Source organism: Equus przewalskii, chromosome 14, assembly GCF_037783145.1.
Source record: "Equus przewalskii isolate Varuska chromosome 14, EquPr2, whole genome shotgun sequence".
Taxonomy (NCBI): domain Eukaryota; kingdom Metazoa; phylum Chordata; class Mammalia; order Perissodactyla; family Equidae; genus Equus; species Equus przewalskii.
The window spans coordinates 29,099,379-29,122,259 of record NC_091844.1 but is presented as its reverse complement, the minus strand read 5'-3'; the positions used below and the strand labels follow the sequence as shown (position 1 = coordinate 29,122,259).

The 22,881-nt window shown below is 36.2% G+C and overlaps 1 protein-coding gene across 8 annotated transcripts in view; it reads left to right on the top strand.

Moving 5' to 3' along the window:
- ALMS1 (ALMS1 centrosome and basal body associated protein) overlaps positions 1 to 22,881 on the top strand; it is a 249,363-nt gene that overhangs the window by 19,175 nt on the left and 207,307 nt on the right. For 4 of the 8 annotated variants that reach the window (XR_011525970.1, XR_011525969.1, XM_070572391.1 and 1 more), the window contains exons 2-7: positions 4,168 to 4,275; positions 14,435 to 14,630; positions 18,039 to 18,156; positions 19,528 to 21,302; positions 21,557 to 21,675; positions 21,773 to 21,922. The exons of 1 other annotated variant lie outside the window; for it this stretch is intronic. Coding sequence is in view for 5 of the 7 variants with exons in the window: in XM_070572391.1 (XP_070428492.1) it covers positions 4,168 to 4,275; positions 14,435 to 14,630; positions 18,039 to 18,156; positions 19,528 to 21,302; positions 21,557 to 21,675; positions 21,773 to 21,922 (2,466 nt within the window). In the remaining 2 variants the exon portion in view is untranslated. Of the gene's footprint in view, positions 1 to 4,167; positions 4,276 to 12,178; positions 12,263 to 14,434; positions 14,631 to 18,038; positions 18,157 to 19,527; positions 21,303 to 21,556; positions 21,676 to 21,772; positions 21,923 to 22,881 lie in introns of those variants that run through there. 3 more of the 8 variants (XM_070572392.1, XM_070572393.1, XM_070572394.1) reach the window with 3 other exon arrangements.

Sequence of the window (22,881 nt, the reverse complement as noted above, 5' to 3'; positions counted from 1 at the left end):
TTTATTGTTAGTGTATAAAAATGCAACTGATTTTTGGTTGTTGATTTTGTATCCTGCAACTTTGCTGAATTCATTTGAGTTCCAACACAACTCCTGTGTGGAATATTTAGGATTTTCTACATATGAAATCATGTCATCTGTGAATAGAGATAATTTTACTTCTTCCTTCCTTTCCAGTTTGGATGCTTTTTATTTATTTTTCTTGCCTAATTGCTCTGGCTAGGACTTCCAGTACTGTGTTGAATAGAAGTGGCAAGAGTGGACATTTTTGCCTTGCTACTGATCTTAGAGGAAAAGCTTTCGGTTTTTACCATTGAGTATGATGTTAGTTGTGGGCTTTCGTAAATGGCCTTTATTATGTTGAAGTACTTCCCTTCTATTCCTAGTTTGTTGAGTGTTTTTGCAAGGAAAGAGTGTTGAATATTGTCAAATGCTTTTTCTGTATCAATTGAGATGATCATGTGGTTCTTCCGTCATTCTGTTAATGCAAGGTATTACACTGATTGATTTTGTATGTTGAACCATCCTTGCATTCCAGGGCTAAATCGCACTTGATTGTGGTGTATAATCCTTTTAATATGCTGTGAATTCCATGTGCTAGTATTTTGTTGAGAATTTTTGCATCAATATTCATGAGGGATATAACATCTGTAGTTTTCTTGTAGTGTTTTCTTCTGGCTATCTCATGTCAGGGTAATGCAGACCTCATAGAATGAATTAGAAGTGGTCCTTCCTCTTCAGTTTTTGGGAACAGATTCAGGAAGATTGGTGTTAATTTTTCTTTAAATGTTTGGTAGAATTCTGCAGTGACGCCATCTGGTCCTTGGCTTTTCTCTGTTGGGAGGTTTTTGATTACTGATTCAGTCTCCCTGCTAGTTGTAGATTTGTTCAGATTTTCTGTTTCTTTATGATTCTGTCTTGGGAGGTTGTGTTTCTAGGAATTTATGCATTTCTTCTTGGCTAGCCAATTTATTGGTGTACAGTTGTTCATAGTATTCTGTTCTAATCCTTCTTATTTCTGTGGCATTGGTTGTAATATTCCTTCTTTCATTTCTGATTTTATTTTTGATTTTTCTTTTTTTCTTAGTCCAGTTAAGTGGTTGTCAATTTTGTTGATCTTTTAAAAAGACAACTTCTAGTTTCATTGATTTTTTTCCTGTTCACTATTTTATCAGTGCTCTAATCTTTATTATTTTTTTCCTTCTGCCTGCTTTAAGTTCAGTTTGTTCTTCTGACTCCTTGACATATGTTAGGTTGTTGATTTGAGATCTTGCTTTTTGTCAATGTACACATTTACAGCGACAAACTTCCCTCTTAACACTGCTTTCACTGCATCCCATAAATTTTGGTATTTTGTGTTTTCAGTTTCATTTGTGGTTCTAATTTTCCCTGTGACTTCTCGTTTGACCCATTGGTTTTCTAAGAGTGTAGTGTTTGATTTCCACATATTTGTGGAATTTCCAGTTATTCTTCTACTGATGATTTCTAGTTTCATTCTGTTGTGATTAGAAAAGATACCGTGTATGATTTTAATCTTCTTGAATTTGTTAAGGCTTGTTTTGTGGCCCAACATGTGTTTCATCCTGACGAATGTCCATGTGTCCTTGAGAAAATGTGTATTCTGCTATTGTTAGGTGGCATGTTCTGTACATGTGTGTTAGGTCCAATTGGTCTATAGTGTTGTTCAGTTTCTCTATTTCCTTATTGTTCTTCTGTCTGATTGTTCTATCCCTTATTGAAAGTGGGCTATTGAAGTCTCTTAATATTATTGTGTTGCAGTGTATTTCTCCCTTGAATTCTTTCAAAGTTTGTCTTATTAGGAGCTTTGATATTTGGTGCATAAATACTTAGAATTGTTATATCTTCTTGGTGAATTGACTCTTTTATCATTATATAATGTCCTTTCTTGTCTCTTATAACACTTTTTGATTTAAAGTCTGTTTTGTCTGATGTTAGTGTAGCCACTCCTGTGCTTTTTTGGTTACTATTTGCATGAAATGTCTTTTTCCAACCTTTCACTTCCAGCCTATATGTGTCCTTACATCTAAAGTGTTTTTCTCAGAGACAGCATGTAGTTGAAAGACCACTAGTTTTTTTTCTTTTTTTCTTTTTTGGTGGGGAAGATTGGCTCTGAGCTAAAATCTGTTGCCCATCTTCCTTTTTTTGCTTGAGGAAGATTGTACCTGGGCTAACATGTGTTGCAGTCTTCCTCTGTTTTTTGTATGTGGGATGCCACCACAGCATGGCTTGATGAGTGGTGTGTGGGTCCACGCCCAGATCTGAACCTGCAAACCCTGGGCTGGCAAAGTGGAGCACGTGAACCTACCCATGAAGCCACCCAGTCGGCCCCAGAAGACCACTGACTTTTAGTATTAAAAACTGACCCAGAGAAGGACTCTTTAAAACTGTTAATTTATACCAAAAGGCATTTAATCTCAGATCAGAGAGTTGCTAATGACAACTACTTAGTTTTGGAGCATTCATCTTAAGCATCCTACTTCAAGTTTTTGGGTTTCACCACTGTACAGAAGCAGTTGTGGGAAAGCTGACCAAACATATGGGAATGTATTAGAAATTAATTTCTTTGATGAAGTCTAAACAGTCAAGTAGTAACAAAAATAAGAAGTTCTGGGAAATGGAGTTTTAATAAGAACTTTTCTTTTAACATTTAATTTTAACCTTTGGGTTTTCTTTGAACTGATAAAAGTGAGGGGGAGTGTTCTTTTTCTCACACATTGGGTTAGTTGTCAAAGTGCTAGTTTCTTAATATTGTATCATTAGTTTTCTACAAATATCCTGATGAATTGAATTCTTTTTCTGAAAGCTGTGTGAATCAGCTATTTTCAAAGTCAAGACCCCATGCTCCACACCCAGCATTATTAAGCTGCAGTGAATAGCCATTTTGAATATTCATTTTGGCATTCTTCATTCCTGGAGGGCTCAAAGAAGACTAACTGTGCCAAAATATTGGCTATATTGTTATATATTTAGGGATTTCAGATTGCCAAAATGAATTTGCAAAACGGCTTTCTTTGCTTTTTGTTCTTTATCCCTTAAAAATTGCCATTGAAGCAAGGTGGGTGTGCCCCATCCTGCTCTGCCTTTTGAGAAAAACGTTTTGGAAGAGTTGATACCTTAGAAATCTTTTTATTTATTGAATAGACTTCAAATTAAGCTGGCTTTTCTACAACCAAAAGCACATTGTTGTAAGTGCTATGTAAAAATGTTTTATTAGTGTAGTAAGTGTTTAATTCTGGAAAAATTCCAATGACTTTGAGTTTTCTTCAGAGGCTCTTTCACATTGTGGTTATTAATATTTTGTTAGCTTTCATCTTTTCTTTACTCATAACTGCCTGTTTTACTTTTATAACCTTATCCTTTTTTATGGATATTGTCTTTATCTGAGATATCTTATTTTAAAGTCTTTTGAAAGTGTAGTTTGTAATCTCATTTATAGCTTTATTGTTGTTTTGTTTGGTCTTTTGGTGCACCCTTCTCTAGCTGGTGTTTTCATGATTGTCTCTGCCTTACCCCTTGTGGCTGCTTCTTTAGAAGGAGGTCTTAGATTGGAAGATTTGGGTTCTTATTTTTCCAGGGATATTGGGGAAAATCTCCACAACCAGTCCCTGAACTAGCGGGTGACTTGACCTAGGTCATTTTTGTTGAATTGCTTCTAATCTTTTCCATTTGCATTGCTTCAGCCTTGGTCACAGCTTTTATTGCCTTCTTTCACAGGTGAGAGAGCCCTGCTTCAATCCCTGGTTTTATAAAATGGGGCTGACTTTTGTTCCCATTTTCCATGCTATGTGATGATTTTAATTCCTGTTATTGGGGTTAATTTCTTAGGTGTCTCAAACAGTAAGATTATAAAACAGATAACTTGCTTGTTTCTGCTTGCTTCTTTTACCTCTAGGGGTATAGGAGGTTAAGAAACTGCTGTGGTTTACTGGAAAGTATGCTGAGTCCTAACTGGGTAACCTTAAGTCTCCTTTTCCTTATTTTTAAGTGAGACAATAATTTGGACAGTGGTTATGAAGTCAAAATGTTATTATATATGTGAAGTGCTTTATAAGCTGAAGAATATAATCTAAATGTTAGATTTTCTTTATCATTGTTTAATTGTAGTGATTGTGTTACTACTTTTTTAAACCTGCTTTTGATTTTCAGGTTGTTCCGTTGATCTCTCATGTATGGCAACAGCCATTGTATCAAGATGATAGTGGAACACAGATTTCTGATACTAATGTGGTCTCTTTGGGTTCTGGGGATGATCAGGTATGTCTTGTGTAACTGGCAAACTATCTTTTGATGAGCAGCATGAGAAATTCTGATTTAGCTGTGAAGAATGGAAAGAGGTGAATTACTTAAATATTCCAGTTCTCTGATGAGATATTTGGCAGCTTTCATTATATAGAATAGCATTTCACTTTTTTTTTGTCTCAGGACTCCTTTATATTTTTCAAAAGTATTTTAAAGAGGTTTTGTTTATTTGGGTTATCTATATTGATGTTTAGCTTTCTAGAAATTAAAACATTTAAAAAGTATTTATTTTAAAATAAACCCATTGCATATTAACATAAATAATATATTTTAAAATGAAAAATTACTGTTTTCAAAAACAAAAAAAAATTAGTTGGAAGAGTGCACATTTTTTGCATATCTCTTTAATGTCAGGCTTGATAGAAGACAGTTGGTGTATTAGATAGGGTTCTCCAGAAAAATACAACCAGTAGGAGACATATACATACATACATACATACATACAAATATATAGTCATGCTTTCCATAACAACATTTTGGTCAATGACAGACTACTTATACGATGGTGGTCGCATAAGATCAGTACTGTATAGCCTAGATGTGTAATAGGCTATACCATCTTGGTTTGTGTAACTATACGATGTTTGCACAATGACGAAATCGCCTAATGACATGTTTCTCAGAATGTATCCCGGTCATTAAGCGACACATGACTATATTATATGTTGTAGAGAATTGGCTCATGTGATTATAGAGGCTGAGAATTCCCAAGATCTTCAATTTCGAGACCCAGATCAGCTATTAGTATAGTTCCAGTCCGAATGCGAAGGCCTGAGAACCAGAAGAACTGATGGTAGAAGTTCTAGTCTGAGTCTGAAGGCCCAAGGACCAGGCCAGCTGATGGTGTTAAGTTCCACTATGAGTCTGAGTCCAAAGGCAGGAGAAGACCGTCAGGCAGAGAGCAAATTCTGTCTTGTTCAGCCTTTTGTTCTATTCAGGCCTTTAATGGATTGCATGAGGCCTGCCTGCGTTGGGGAGGGCAATCTGCTTTACTCAGTCTGTGGATTAAATGTTAATCTTATCCAGACACACACTCACAAACACACACAGAATGATGTTTAACCAAATTTCTGGGAAGCCCGTGGCCCAGCCAAGTTGACACATAAAATTAACCATCAAAACTAGATTCTCATGTCTGCTTCTGTGTTTAGTCCATTGGGATGTATTGTTTTCGTATCCGCTTTCCTGTAGTACCTTTAATTTCCTCTAAATTGCAATGATTATCCATTAGGTGCAAGATATGGAGGAAGGAGATTTGCAAACACCAAGGAAAAGGAGTTAAGAGAAACCCTGATGAAAGCACAGTACTCTGGAGTCATTAAATGGAAGGGGGATTGTTATGGGTTTAATTGTGTCCCCCAAATGATGTGTTGAAGTCCTAGTTCCCAATACGTCACAATGTGATCTTATTTGGAAATAGAGTGAATGCAGATATAATTATTCAGGTTAAGATGAGATCATACTGGAGTAGAGTTGACCCTTAACCCAATGTGACTAGTATTTTTGTGAGAGGAGAACAGCATGTGAAGAGAGAAACACACAGGAAGAAGGCAGCCATGTGAAGTCAGAGGCAGAGATTGGAGGTGTGCTCCCACAAGCCAAGGAATGCCTGGGGCTACCAGGAGGTAGAAGAGGTTAGGAAGGATCCTCCCCTGGAGGCTTTGGATGGAGCGTGGCCCTGCCAGCACCTTGATTTCAAACTTCTAGGCTCCAGAATTGTGAGAAAATAAATTTCTGTTGTTTTAAGCCCCGGTTTGTGTAACTTTGTTATGGCAACCCTAAGAAGCAAATACAAGGATATATCCCTAAATAACTTAATATTCCCTGAGGGCTTATTTATGATAGAGCACAGTCCAAAAATGGGTGTCTTCTCTTTGTCCCTGTCTTATGAAGTATAAACCATGGATGGATCCTGTAGCTCTTTATTTCTGCCTTTATGCCTGGGTTCCTCAGAATAGCTGGAACATGCCACTTTCTAATTCTCTCCCCTCTTTTCTCCTTCTGGTTATTGTGTTCATTGATCCTTGTTGCTGTCATCTGAGTTACCTCTCTTTATTCATTGAAAACTGTAGTTCTTGCTACATAGTCCTCTTTTAGTTTCTTTCACTTCAGTTTCACTTACCCATCCAGTGCCTGAAACTCTTGCATCTTTAACCTGCAGACATCTTTTCCTCCACTCCTCCTCCCAACCTTTGCCTGCCCCTACTTGGTTACTGGGTTACTCATCCCATGGTCATAGTGTAGACCTTGTCATCTCCAGCAGCTCGGGTACAAATGTCTCATCCTTTCTTTCCCTCCAGCTACTGCCCCATTTAATATTGTACACCTGTTAAGTAAAATTTTTAAGAGTTGTGTACATTTTCTGTCTCCGTTTCCTGCTGTCCTACCTTCATTTTTTTAAAGTCAGATTTATTGAGATATAATTTAAATACAGCAAAATTCACTCTTTTAGGTATACAGGTTGATGAGCTTTGACAAATATATGCAGTCATATATTTGAGATGAACTACCACATTTGAGATGAACAAAATTGCCATCATCCCAAAAAAGTTCCCTTCTGCCTCTTTGTAGTCAGTCATCTCCCTCATCCTTAATTCCTGGCAACCACTGATCTGATTTCTGTTCCTGTAGACTTTTGAGATTCATTCATGTTGTTGCATGAATCAGTAATTTGTTTTTTCTAAATTTTTTATTGCTGAATTGTATTCCACTCATATGTAGGTTTTTAGGTGGACAAATGGTTTTATTTCTCTTGGGTAAATACCTAGGAATGGGATTGTTGGCTCATACATTAACTGTATGTTTAATGTTATAAGAAAGCACCAAACTGTTTTAAAATGGCTGTCCCATTTTGCATTACCCACAATGTATGAGAGTTCTAGTTGCTTTGCATTCCTGCCAGCTCTTTTTTTTAAAAAAAAGATTTTATTTTTCCTTTTTCTCCCCAAAGTGCCCCGAATACACAGTTGTATATTTTTAGTTGTGGGTCCTTCTGGTTGTGGCATGTGGGATGCTGCCTCAGCATGGCTTGGTGAGCAGTGCCATGTCCGTGCCCATGATCTGAACTGTCGACTGCGCAAGTGGAGTGTGCGAACTTAACCACTTGGCCGTGGGGCCGACCCCCCTGCCAGCTCTTGATATTGTCAGTTTTTTTGGTTTTTGTTTTGGACATTTTAGCCTATAGGTCTATTATGGTGTCTCATTGTGGTTTTAATGTGCGTTTTCCTAAAGACTAATGATATTGTACATCTTTTTGTACAATATGTCATCCATATTTGTTCTTTTTTTTTTTTGGAGGAAGATTAGCCCTGAGCTAACTGCTGCCAACCCTCCTCTTTTTGCTGAGGAAGGCTGGCCCTGAGCTAACATCCGTGCCCATCTTCCTCTACTTTATATGTGGGACGCCTACCACAGCATGACTTGCCACACGGTGCCATGTCTGCACCTGCGATCCGAACCGGCGAACCCTGGGCCACCAAAGTGGAAAGTGCAAACTTAACCACTGTGCCACCGGGCCAGCCCCCGTGTTTATTCTTTAGTGAAGGATCTGTTTAAATCTCTTCCCCATTTTTAAAGACTGATTTGTCCCATTTATTGAATTTTGAGAGTTCTTTATTGTAGATGCAAGTGCTTTATCAAATCTGTTTTGCAAATATTTTCTCCCAGTCTATACTTTTTCTTTGAATTCTCTTATCTGTCTTTTGAAGAACAGAAGTTTTAATTTGGTGAAGTTGGTTGTACTTCTTGTGTCCCATCTGAGAAATGTTAGCCTAATCCTAGGTCACAAAGTTTCTCTCATATTTTTTTCTTGAACAGGATTTCTTGACCTTGACACTTTTAACATTTTGTGCTAGATAACTCTTTATTGTATGGGGCTGTCCCGTGTATTATAAGATGTTTAGCAGCATCCTTAGCCTTTGCCCACTAGATATCAGTAATATTCCCCCATGCTGTAACCATCAAAAATGTCTGTAAACATTGCCAAATGTCCCATGATTAAGGGAAGAGGAGGTGTCAAAATCTTTCCTAGTGAGAACCACCTTTTCTGAAGTTTTATAGTTTTAGGTTTCACTTTTATATATGAACCATTTTGAGTTGGTTTGGCATATGGTGTGATGTAAGGGTCCAGCTCCGTTTTCTTAGATATAAATAAATATCTAATTGTTATTCTAACACCATTTGCTGAAAATACTGTCTTTTTCTCCAGTGAATTTCTTGGCTTCTTTATCAAAAATAGACTGACCGTATATGTGGGGATCTATTTCTGGACTCCTTATTTCATTGGTTTATATATCTATCCACATGCCAATACTACGCTCTTAATTACTGTACTGCCTTGAAATCAGGTAGAGTGAGTTCTCCCACTTGGTTTCTCTTTTTAAAAATGGTTTTATTTGTGTTAGGTTATTTGAATTTCTATATAAATTTTAGAATCAGCTTGCCAATTTCTATTTAAAAAGCTTTCTGTCATTTTGGTTAAGATTGTCTTGAGTCTATAAATCAATTTGGAGAGAACTGACATCTTAACAACATTGAGTTCTCTAACCCACAAGCACAGCAGTTCTTTCACTTTTATTTGGATCTTTTTTTTTTTTTTGCTGAGAAAGATTCACCCTGAGCTAACATGCGTTGCCAATTCTCTGTTTTTGCTTGAAGATCAGCCCTGAGCTAACATCTGTGCCAATCCTCCTCTATTTTTTTGTATGTGAGATACCTCCAAAGTGCAGTTGGTGAGTGGAGTAGGTCCACACCCAGGATCTGAACTGGTGAACCTGGGCCACCACGGAACTTTAACAAGTTGGCCAGGGGACCTGGACCAGGTCTTTAATTTCTTTATCAATGTTTTGTTGTCTTCAGCATACCAAACTTAACACGTTTTTGTTAGACTTACTGGTGTCTTTAAAAATTTCAATTTCCTATTGTTCATTAATGAAGATCAAGGCTGCCTCAGGGAGAGATGCCCAAGGCATCCTGCCCTACGTACTGATCTATATCATCTTCCGGGAAGCACAGGATGTCCTGACCTAATGTGACTTGATTCCTATCCAAAGTTATAGGATCACGCAATAACCAGACCCCACCTGCACTGATAACATTTTAACGATTTTTTTCATGATTTTTCCTTTGTTTTGTAAAGAGAACTTACATACCTATGCCTTATAAATTTAGCCCTGCCCTCAACCCATGGCAGCTCTTCGCTGCCCGGGGGTCCTGTCCCCATGCTGCTCCATGCTATTCTCTGAATAAAGGAGCACTACTACCATACCTTGAGAGTCCAAGAAATCTTTCTTTTGATTCCTTGGCTCACCAAGCCCACATCATTCATCACAAGTATATAGAAATATGATTGACTTTTTTTGTTGACCTTGTGTCCTATGACCTTGCTAATCTCATTTACTAGTTCTGGTACTAGCTCTTGTGTAGATTCTTTAGGACTTCCTATGTAGACAATCATATCAACTGTATATGTTTTTTTAATATATATATCTTATATCACTGGCTAGGATCTACTTATGCTTCTCCTTGATCTACTTTGTGTTCTGACCTCAACTCTGTGAAAGCAGGTGTCACCAATAACATTTATATAGCTGAATACAGTGAACACTTTTCTGTCCTCATCTTAGGTGTGTAGGGGAGGAAGACATTTCCTCTATCCTCTCTGGGTTCGTCTGGCCGGAGAACGAAGTAAATTCACATGAGACAGAATAGCAGGAGAAAATTAAACAAAGCTTTATAACATGTATCCATGGGAGAGGTCAGGCAAGCTGAGCAACTCGCCAAAATGGCTGAAGCCCCCACCTTAAATATCATATCCAGCTAAAGACAAAGGAGGATGTTGGGGGTGGGGGTAGTCAGTTACAGGAGGTTACCAGAAACAGGAATAAGATTATTATGCAGATTTAAGACCTTGCCTTTGGTATTGATTAAGAGTTTCTAGAGATAAGGTCATCCCCCTCTTCCTGATACAGAGAGGGAGGCACCTTTACAGATGGAGATTTCCTTTACAATGTAAATGTTTCCTAACAAAGGGTAAGCAAGTTCCACTCCTCAGAGCCTCCTTCCCTGTCCCAGCTTATCTAAAGCAACAAGCTCCAAATAATCCTCATGCCAAAGAGACGTATCTTGGCATGGCCAAGACCAGTCCCCCGCAGGTGCAATAAATAGCGTTTGACACTGCTAACCATTGCATAACTTCTTAAAATTATTTTCTTTCTTGGCTTCTCCTGGTTTTCTTTCTATTCCTCTGGCTATTCTCTCTCAGTTTCCTTGGCTGCTTTTTCTTCCCCTGTTAAACCTTGAAATCAAAGGTTATAAGCTGTGGACCTGAATATGGCCAAAATGTGGTTTGCAGGAAAAAAAAAATTTGGAAGAAGGTTTTAAAAATTTTGAAACAGAACACTTTAAAGTGTGCATGTAGTGCATAGCTGGCCACAGGTCTCAGTAATCTCTAATTCCAGGCAGATTTACTCATTTCTGTTACCTTCCTAACCCTATATACATTTGAATTTTTGAGTTCTGCTTGAAATGTTGGAATGTTTTGGTTCTCATCTAGATTCAGGGCTTTACTGTATACTTAAAAATCCCAAATTTATATCTCCAACTTTTACTTCTCAAAATTTGTTTGTATTTATTCAGCTGTTTATTTGTCATCCCTACTCACATCTGTCAAAATATTTAGAGATTTGAGGGCCTTTTTGTATTGATTGAAAAGGTGTAACACAAGGAATCATGTGTGATAGAAACATAGCAACAAAATATGCAGAAAGAAAAGGAATGTTGAACAGAGATTTTTAAAAATTATATTTTATAATGGGAAATTATAAGAGTATGTTTGCATGGGGAGAGGAATGATCCAGTAGAAAGGGAAAATGGATGAAGAGAAGTGGGAGAATCACATAGAGGAAGGACATCATTAAAAAAATGGAATGAGATGGGAAGGGCTTTGATAAGTAGACAGTTTTTTAAGTCACAAGATGGAACTCTGGGTAGATACTGGGATTATAGTCCTGGTGGTAGGAAGATAAGGAAGTTCCTCTCCTGCTATTCGCTTATTGAAGTAGGAGATGAGGTCATCAGTTGAAAATGAGGAAGGAGAGTTCAGTAGTCATTTTAGTAGTCAACTTGCCAGGAAATTATAGTAGGATTTCCAGGCAATGCTGAGTGCCCTTGAGATTTAATCTCATCATTTTAAAGGAAAACCAATCTGGGTGTGTGTTTTCTTTAGCAGTGTGCTGCTGCTTGGACTCAGACAAGGAGAAGTTTCAACCAGAACTGAGCTTTTGCTAGGCAAATAGGATTATGGGAGAAAAAGGCAAGAAAGTTAAAAATGTTTGCAAGGCAGTGATTATAAGGATGACTATGAACTCAGAATGGTAAAGAAGGATATACAGATAAGAAAAGAATTGTGAAAAGTGTAAATGTGATAGGATAGTTGTCTTCATAAGGTTAAAGAATTATTGCAGTTGACGAGCTAGAGTAGAGTAAATGATCTGTGGAGGTCAGAGAATGGGCAGGAGAGCAAAAGGATACATCTCGTCTCTCATCAGTAGTGAGGAATAAACCATGGGACCAGGCTCAAACCATGGTCAAGGGGGCTGAGAGATGAGTCAGGGCCTCAAGATCTGGCTGTAGTGAGAGTTACAAAATGAGTGGAATTCCCCTGGTTTAAAACCCTTCATTGGCCCATGGTCCCCTATAGAGTGGAGTCTTCTCAAAAGAAAAAAATTAAAATGAATCATTCTCATATTCCCTTTATTTTCAAGTATTAAAAACATAAAAAGCGTGTTTTTTTCTTTTTTCTTTTTGTGAGGAAGGTTGGCCCTGAGGTAACATCTATTGCCCATCTTCCTCTGTTTTATGTGGGATACCGTCACAGCGTGGCTTGATAAGCGGTGTGTAGTCCGCACCCAGGATCTGAACCTATGAATCCCGGGCCACTGAGGTGAAGTATGTGAATCTAACCACTATACCACCAGGCCAGACCCAAAAATCATGTTCTCCATAGCAATTTGATTCTATAGATTTGAGTAATTTATCCAGCATAGAAGGGACTGAGATATTTTGCAGTGTCAAAGGTCTACTGTTCTGTAATCCCATAAGCCATAGATGAATAGTATTAACATTTTAGAATACTTCTCTCCAATTTTTCTCTCTGTGTATATTTATGTAACTGATAATTAGGTAGTAGATAACTGCATATCTTTTTTTTTAACTTACTGAAAGAGCATTTGGTTAATGAATTTTAAATACTGGAAATAGCTCTTCAGAACAAAAGTCTTGTTTGAAAATGTTTGTGAAAATCTTTCTAAGTTGTAATACATCTTGTTTTTATGGATTTTGGGTCATTTGGGAATGAAATAAAAATCTGTATTGTCTTAAAAAACATTTGCATTGGTCAAGGAAGAGGAGTCCGGTAATAGACTATTTACAAATAATGAAAATCAGTATGTTATATATCTAAGCATGTAGGTTGCCATCAATATAATGCCATCTTCTCATTTTTTATTTAAATAAATAAATGTAAAACAAAATTGATTCCTTATTTAACCAAAGATTTTAGATAAAAAATGAAAAACTACAAGTAGAGGAAACATGGTAAAGAGAAAAACAGACATAATTAAGTTAGAAAATATAATAAAATTATTAAATTCAAAGTAGAAAAAATGGATACATTACTGGCAAATCGAGTCAAGAAAAAAAACCCTTAATGAAATAAACTTAATACAAACCTATCAAAGCTTATAGGGGTGGACTAGTACTACTAAGAAGGAAATTGAGAAAATTATAAAGTACCAGCTATCAAAGAGATTTCTAGACCTAATGGATTCACTGGTGAAATCTTTTATATTTTTAAGGAAAACTGAATTTCCTTGTATAAAAGAAATATAGATCAACTTGGAACAAGATTAGGAAGCAAAGCAAGGCTTTGTAAAATACTGATTATTCTTATTATGACTATATATGAGTGAAAATATTAAAGACTGTGTTAGCAAATATGATTAAAAGTCTGATCTACTGCTACCAAGTAAGAAATATGATGTTGCAATATAAAAAAATTTATTGCTATACTTTATCAGATTTAATTGTGAAAAAAAGATGCTATAATGTAGTTTGATCAGATTTAGTGCTCATTCCTAATCAAATAAAAATGAAAATAAAAATACTTTCATAGCATGATAGGAGGAATATTCTTAATTAATAACCAATGCTAAGTTTAAAAGGGAAATGCCTATAAAACTAGTTACCATTAGTATTTAATTCTACATTGCTTCTTAGTGTAGTCTGTGGATTGGTGCCAGTCCGTGAATTGCTTATAGTGGTCTGTCAAGAGAGAAGTACAAGAATTGAGAAGAAGTGTTTAGCAACTTTTATAGCAATTTGACAGTAATTTTGCTTTTTCTTTAGAACTAGAAATCAGACATTTGAGCTTGTGTTTTGTATTTTGGGCTTATATATATCTTAAATTTCATTTTTCTCATTATTTTTACCAGCTTATTTTTATTTATTACTTATTAATTTTTATTAGTATTTTAATAAAATATCAGTCTGTGATGAATTGGAAGTAGGAAAACTCATCTTTCCCAGAGATGTTTTGAAAAGCATTGCTCTGAGTCATGCCACTAAAGTTAAGAGTGAACATTTGGAAGAGACGAATGTATCACTATTCCATGGATGATATGATAATGTTATATAAAAGAGAAGAACCAAGAGTCCACTATAAACTAGTATAGTTTTAAGGATTTAGTAAAGTGGTCCCATGTAGACAATATTGTAGTGTTAGGTTTGGAAAATTTTTTTTGTTTTATTATAATCAAAATGTAAGATTTCATCATGTAGAACCAAATTTATTGTTTTAATGATGAGAACTAGCTGTTAAGGAATAGCAGAAATGCCAGTGATTCAACACATTAAAAGATGGGTAGTAATAAGAAGAGACCTAAAATGTAGTTAATATTGTGAAAAACAGAGAGCTTTCCTTTTTCCAGACTTTGATGAGAATGTCATCAAATAGGAAGCTATATGCTATGTGAGTGGACATTTTAATCTAAATGTTAATATGTATGATAACTCAGTTAATGATTTAGCATGTTTTCTTTCAAAATTATTGTTTTAGAGAACAGAATCTTGGCATTGTCTTCCTCAAGAAATGGCCTCTTCCCACACCTTGGATACAACCCAGACAAGGTTTAATGTGGAAGAGGAAGGGACTGAAGTGACAGACTTCCCCTCTCTGGAGGAAGTTATATTGACTCAATCAGGAAATCAAGTTAAGGAACCTAACAGAGATTTCTTATGTTCTCCATTGCTAGGTAATGCCTCTTTATTTTTAACTAGTAGTAATACCTAACGTTTGTAAAATGCTTTTAGGGGACTGCAAGTCTTTCATCTGAATCCTTTCTTGAGTTGAGGAGCTCTGTAGAGCCATATTCAAAGTTAGTAGCTATTGACTAGTTTTCCACGCTGGCCAGCTGGTCTAGTCACATTAAATGTACAGTTGCCTCTGGTTTTCTCATGCCCTATTACTCACTGAAGGCAGAAAGGCGATGGCTTCCTCTAGTGGGTGTCCTGAATTTGTGGAGTTTTTCTTGGGGTAAACCATATATTATCCTTCAACTACTTATCTCAGCAATGGAAACTCCATGATCCTTAAAAAACAAACAAAAAACAAATGTTCATGCTTACCACACAAGAGTCTGAGAATTAGCTAAGTCGTATGTTATTATCCTCAATTTTCAGACCTAAAAATTGAGATAAAGAAGTTAATTGACTTATTGGGGTAGATCTTACTTCTTTCCTCTGTTTAATATGGAACTGATTCATTCGCTATTTACAAAAGGTGAACTTTAAGTACCTTTCAAATCATCAAGGTGGAAGATAGAATTGCACTATTACTGCTACTTTGGATCATTGTACATATAGAAAAATGCTTAACCGATATGATAATTTCAGTTTTTTTATGCCTAAATCGTAATTCAGACAAATGTTATTTTGTTCTTCCTTTTGTTTTCTTCAGATTTTTTTTTTCCAAAAATTGAAAAAAATGCAACAACCACATTTTTTAGAATTAGCCTTTGTCAGGGGAATGGGATTCAGCCATGAAGTTGTTTTGTCACAGTTTTGTAGAGAAGCATGAATAGGAGTTAATTCAACAAGTTCTTTTCGAACATAAGCTAAAGCTATCCAAATCAAAATATTGGTGCCAGTGTATTCTATGATGTGGATCGTCAAAGTCAATTTTGGTTTATAACTTTAGAATTTGTTTGTGGGGGGAAATGACTGTAATAGATGAAAGAGAAGACTTTGCTGTGGTATTTGAAGGGCTGTCATGCTCAAGAGGAAGCAACTTATTTTTCATTCCTTCATTTATTTAACAAATATCTAAGTGCCTATTATGTGTGTGATGCTAGGGATATATATATATATCTCTCTCTGTCTCTCGAAGAAAGCTACCTCTTCTTTTGGGAAGACAATCTAGTAAACAGAAAATAATAGTACCCTGGCGTGAGTATTATAATGGTCTAGAGCAGGGGTCTGCAACTATAGACCATAGGCCAAGGCCTGGTTTTGTACTGTCCATGAGCTAAGACTCATTTTCAAATTTTTAAAGGATTGTAAATACAAACAAAATGAAGAAGTATATATGACAGAGACCATAGGTGACGGACAAAGCCAAATATTTACTAGTTGGTCCATAAAAAATGTTTGAGGTTAAAATAAAAATGTATAACTATAGGGAGGCTGTTTTCAACTTGATATAAGAAAGAACTTTCTAAAAGAGCCATTTAATAGTGGAAAGGCTCTATAACGACAAAAAGAGAAGAGAGCTTTATGTCACTGCAAAATGTCAAGCAAAATTCTCTAATAGAAGAATTTCAGCATTTGGTAGGAGATTGTTCTATGTGGCTTCTAAAATGTTTTCTAATGTAAAGTTTTGTAACTCCAGCTTCCCATTTACTGTAGATAAAGTAGAACATTTTTAATTATTACAGCAGATCCCTGGATCTGATGGCCAGAGGACATTTCATTATTGCTGTTTTGTTATGTGTGAATACAGTCATTGTTGGGTGCGTTGGTCTCATCAGTGGCAAATGTGATGATGATTACTGGTGCCAGAACTGTTAGATATCTCAAAAAAGAGCGATCCAAGCCATCAACAGTTGTACGAATGTGAGGAAATGTGGATTTTTTGTTAAAAAACCATCTTGAATCTTAGAGGGGTGAAGGACTTCTGTTAGGAAGGTTTAAGACTGAGTCTCTCAGCCAAGGCCAAAGAAGAACCTTACCAATTAGTCCTTGGTGTAAACGTTATTGTTATCTTTCAGTTTCTCATTTTTAATTAATTCATTCAGTAAATAAATGATTCCATTTTGAGTATCTACTATGTGTAGCAGATTCTTTGCTAGGCACTGATGGTACAGCTATGAATAAAGCAGACATAGAGTTGACAGTCTAGGTGGGAAGCAGATAGACCAAAGATTAAAAGAAGAGTGTGACAGTTAGGATAGGGAAGATGTGCAGTATTACAGGCATTCTGAAATCAAGGAAGTATACTGTAGCAACCGTGTTACATTCATATTGAAAGAACAATTTAGTTTTAGCAAAACGTTACCCATCCAGTTAAATTAATATTAAATAGAATTGGGTAGGAGAATTGGCTGTTGATTTTATAGTTTTGTTTCTATTAATAGTTAATTTTTTGTTTTGTAGTTATATAAAAGCTATAAGGAATAAGGAGTTTATACCTAGTCTGTACATATTTAAGGACATTATAATAAGAATTGTTTAAGTTTGCATTTAGGAATCCACAGGAATTTTTTTCCTTTACATCAGCAGTTCTCAGATGTTTTAGTTGCAGGATTCCTTTACACACTTTAAAATTACTGAGGACTCCAAAGAGCTTTTGTTTATGTCGGTTATTGGTATTTTTGCATCTTAGAAATTAAAACTGAGAAATTTAATACATATTTATGAACTCATTAAACAATAACTCCATTGCATGTTAACATAAATTACATATATTTTTTAGAAAAATAACTGTTTTCCAACACAAAAATATTTAGAAGAATAGCATTGTTTTACTTAAAAAAAAAAATCCCTGTAATGTCTGACTTAATAGAAGACAGATTCTGATATCTGCTTCTGCATTCAATATGTTGCTGTATCATACGTGATATCGCTTCTGGAAAATTCCGCCATACCCTTGTGCGAGAATGAGAGTGAATAAGGAAAATGATATCTTAATATTATTTTTAATATAATTTTGAACCTAGGCACCTTATGGGAGTGTCTTAGAGATGCCCAGGAGTTGGTGGACCACACTTTGATATAAGCTAGAAAAAAACACTCACACTAGTCAAGAACACTTGTTAGAGTGTTTGCGGTTCAGATGTCACTCTAGCAGTTAGCTCTTTGCATGTGGACAGATTACTTAATATTACTTAAGATTTGTAATCACGTTTCCTTGCCTATAAGATGGGCATAAAAATACCTATCTTTCAAGGTTGTCATGAGAATTAGGTGAAATATTGTATCTTAAGTACCTGGACTGTGTCAGGCTAGAAGTAAATGATAGTTGCTGCTGCTCCTATTATATTATCATTCTAATGCTTGTAGAAGCTTCTAGATGGCAGCATATTTGGATCTTCAAAGTATTATGTGAGTAAGCTAAGCAATTAATTTTCAGCATTCCCAATATTTTTATGTTTGAAACTTTGCAGTAATACAAGACAGCTTTGCTTCTCCCTATTTGCCTTTGCTGACATGTTTGGCACAAGATCAGGAGTTTGGGCCTGATTCCTTATTTCACCAAAGTGAACTAGATTTTGCACCTCTGAGGTAGGATGATTTATTTTTTTATTTGCATGTAACCTTTCTACTCTTTCTTTTCTTGTTCTGAGTTGTTATTAATATCTTCAGGCTAAGGTGAGACTCTGGGGTGGGGATTAGATACTCTCAGTACCTATCTGAAGGTAACAGGGCCATAAGTGGAGACATGATGCATATTAATTTGATATGGTAACATATGTGTAAAAATGAGCCAGGTGATTGTAGCTTATTTAAAAATAATTTATAATATAATCAAGCACTTCAGGTATATTTTAATTTAGAAGGCATACTGGATTTTCCTCCTATTCCCATCAGCCCACCCCCATTATGTAAAAAGCATTCATTTTATGGTCACTGACTTGTATGGCACTCCCATTTTGGTCAGCTGATATTTTTTTTTTCCTCCCCAAATGCCCCCAGTACATAATTGTATATTTTAGTTGTGGGTCCTTCTAGCTGTGGCGTGTGGGATGCTGCCTCAACATGGCCTGACGAGCGATGCCATGTCCGTGCCCAGGATCCAAACCGGAGAAACCCTGAGCCGCCAAAGCAGAGCGTGCAAACTTAACCACCTAGCCATGGAGCCGGCCCCTGGTCAGCTGATATTGAATGAGCCTAGTTATCTCTCCTTATCTTATAGGAGGTGTGAATATGAAGTAACAAGATTTTTCTAACAGACATATCCAAATTAACAGTTATTCCAAATTAATGCCCTTAAAGTAGTCATAATGGGAGACAAGTCTGGAATTCTCCAAAATGTATTAGGAATTATCCAAGAATATAAGTGTTCTTTTAGTACTAAAAAAAGACACCTTAAATTAAAAGCTATAGATGTTTACACAGTGAACACCTCTGCCCTTCTGTTATGTGTTACTTTAAAATTACTTTTATCAAAAGTATTCTGTACACATAGTCAACCAATGGGTTAGGTTATTGTTCTGTTTTGGGAGTAGATCACTTCTTAAGTGGCTTTCAAGAGCATCATAATTGACTAGTAAAAGAATTAATGAAGGTTAAATGAATATTAAATTATGATAGGTGATAAACATTTTAAATAAAGTTTGAATTTTTCATTTAAAGAATCATTTTTTGACAATATGAAAATATTCATGTTTTTTGGCAATACTGTTTTAGGAGAAGTCTAGGAAAATATCAGGGTCATAGGATAGTAATTCACCTTCTATTTACAAAAAATTTGCTTTGTTCAGTCATTAGTCACCTTAAAGGAATTTGAAAGTAGAACTTTGTTTTTCAACACACTTTTCAAATAACCTCAATTTCAGTAACATATCAGTTTTGTATTTTTTCATGTTAGTATTTAAAGACATAAATGTTTTTAATATGTTATTTATTTGTTTATTTTTAACTGTATATTTTCAGGGGAATTCCTGGTAAGTCTGAAGATACTGAATGGTTTTTTCGACCGTCGGAAGTTAGTGAAGCTTTATTCCAGGCAACCTCAGAAGTAGCTTCAGACTTAGTTAGCAGTTTCTTTAGTATATCTCAGCACCCACTTTTAGGTAGTACAGCTGTTGAATCTCAGCACACTTTTTTACCTCCTGAACAAGGGACTAAAGAAGAGACTATTTCATCTGTTACAGTTGATGAACTGAAAACTCCCAAAGACTCTGATAGTTATGATGCTCTTTGTTCATATATGCCATGGAAGACACAACAAGTTGTACAGGAGCCAGAAACCAATTTAGCTGATAAAGGTCAAGTTTCTTTTTCAACTTCGTCTGATACAACTGATGAATACATAACTCCTAAAGGAAGTGACAGTTTTGAAGCTTCTTGTTCATATATTCAGCATTGGAAACAGGAAGTTTTACAGCAGTCAGAAAAATATTTAACCAGTAAGGACCATGATTCTTATTCAGATTCATCTGACACAATTGATAAAAATAAAATCCCTAAGGGAAGTGGCAGTTTTGGTGCCCCTTTTTCAGGTATGCTATGGAGCAAACAGGGAGCATCACACCATCCAGAAACATGTCTAATCAGTAAGGACTGTGTTTTTTTCCCATGTGAAGTTGCTCCTCATTTTAATAATAAAATATCATATTCTTTCTTGCGTTGTTCGTTGGAAAGAAGAGGAAAAGGGATCCCTTTGATGTCTGATAGTCATTATTTTGAGAGTGTTTATTTAAGGGCTTCAGCTGAGAATGAGGTGAAACAAAAGATGGATTCTTTAGAGGGTTGTGAAAGAAATGAAGGTCTGGGGAAAGAATTATCTCAATGTTTTGAACTAAAGGAAAATAGAAATACTTTAGTATTTTCAGAGGTGCGCCCCAGATCTTCAGAAATACAGTGTGTTGAGAATGTTATAGTTCTGGATAATTCTGTAACAATTTCAGAAGCACATATACTCTCCAGGGGACATGATACCTCTCAGATGGAGGCTTCTGGTGGTCCTCTTCAGACTACTAAATCCAACTTGGATGAGACTTCACAGCAACTGTACTTTCAAGAGGAAAGAAACCGAAAGGCAGCTTCTGCTTTTGGTGGAAAAAATCTTGATGCTACTAAAAATATAGCCTTTGAGGCAGTTATTGCCTCTATTGAACCTTCCAAGAAAGAGAGTACAGTAAGTGAAATCCGAACTGCCATCAATAAATCTTTAACAAATGACAGAGAAGAAAGTGAACCAAAAAATGCAGATCTTTCCCTATTAAGTTATAATGATGAAAATTCTTTCTTTGATAAACTTAGTCCTCCATGCTGTCAATCTCCTCCTGGGGTATTTGAACCAGCAGCTTCAAAACCATTGTTCTATAAAAAAGATGATGATGGTAGCTCCCTGTACCGGCATCCTAATTTAAAATCACTCCCCAATGTTTCTCAGGAAATGTTCATTAAGCCACTTTCTCTTATTCCAGAGCTTAAGTCATCTGCTTCTTTAAGTGAAAAATCTCACAGCCAGGCTGTTGGTCTTTGCAAAACACAGTCAGCTTTATTTCAGTGTGATATAGACAATGAACCATTTCTTCCCAATGGAAAGATAAAGTCTGTTTCTGCTCTTGACCTTCTAGAGAAGGTAGGCTCTTCAAACATTATTTATCCAACGAAAGTATCAACTTCAGATTCTTGGGTTTTACAAGATTTAAAGCAGCAAACCTTTGAAGAAGTTGCAGATTCCTCAAACTATATTTTGGGTAAGATTGTAAACTTTAGTAATGTCATTGTAGGTCCATCTGCAACTGTAGGAAGCAGCTTTTCAGTAAACTTGGTGGCATGTGATGCAAAGTCAAAGGTGCTTTACCAGTGACCAATAATGCATCATTAATTGTAGTCAGCCAAAAGACATTGCTGAAAGCTGATATAGGCCAAGGTGAAATTCCTCGGTCTATAGGAGCCAAGTCCAGTTTCACTATACATACAATTATGCAAAATGACTCCTATTTTGTAGAGGGCCTGCAGGGGAAGGCTGAATCTGACATCTGTACTCTGGATGATGATACTGAATGCTGTAGCCTAGATGAAAATGCTGTTGTATGCAGTGAAAGAGTTGCTGAACTAGAAAGAGAGGTGAGACATAATAAAATGATAGTTGGGGGGAAACACGGTCTTTTCCAGTATTGTTGCAGGAAATGGTATTGTTATTTTGCTTTTTAATATTTCCCAGATATGTGACCAAGGTGACTTGACTGGTGAGCGCATTGAGCTAGCAGGTTTAGAAAATTTGTTTGATGATCTAGAGATTTGTGACAGCTCCCTGCACTGGCAATCTACTTTACAACTACCATCTGAGGAAGAGAGCAATTTTGAAGAGCCTGTAAGTTTTTCTGTTTGACATTTCTTATGGGCTAGGGAGAGAAGTATTTTAGCTGAAAAATGGGGATGAAAGCAAAGGGACCTTTTATCTCCTCCAGTACCAGCTTGTGACTTGTGCTCTGGTCTTCATTTGATATCTAGAAATATGCTCCATTAATTTCTTAGAGATTGGCATAAAAGAAATGTTTGTGTTTTGTAGACTGTAAGACTTAGTGAGTTCTATAGTGTCTTGGAAAAGGCCATCCTCTGGAGCTCCCAGACCTTTCATCTTGAGGCATCCTGACTCTTCCAAGTTGTGCCAGCAAGAACTCTTGGGACAGTGTTAAGATTAGACTTATTCAGGGAGACATTGAATTGTACTTTTTTCCCTTCTGGCCTTCAATGTACAAGCCTTGGAATAGGCCCTGGAAGTATTCAAGTGTTTCTGTTTAGAAGCTCCTGAAAGATGTGACTTCAGAGGTCTCTTGAAAGTTACAAGAACCAGTGTTTCCCCAGGAAGGATATTGAGGTGCTTAATGTCCAAACTAGTCAGTGTCCCCAAAGGGAACTAACTATCCCCTTCCCGAATGAGCAACATACCATGTATATATACATTCCCTCCATCTGTCTATTTATATCATTATCATGTGTGTGTGTGTGTGTGTGTGTGTGTGTACTAGAAAATGGTAACTTTGGGGTGTTATAAAAAGTCTATGTCAATGTTTCTTTATTACAAGTCTTCATTTTCTTGGATCCTTGGAACCCTTGGCTTTAACATTTCTCTGGTCCCACTGCCTATCCTCTTTTATCTGATACTGCCAGCTTCAGCTGCAGTCCCACTTCCTTTTAATATATCCTTATATCCTGTTAGTCATTAAATACAGGTAGATAATATGCGTGGTGTACTTTGTGTTACTTTCCTTTTCCTATTTTCTTTTTCTTTTTTTTTTAATTTTTATTTTTTTCGGATGTACATATTTC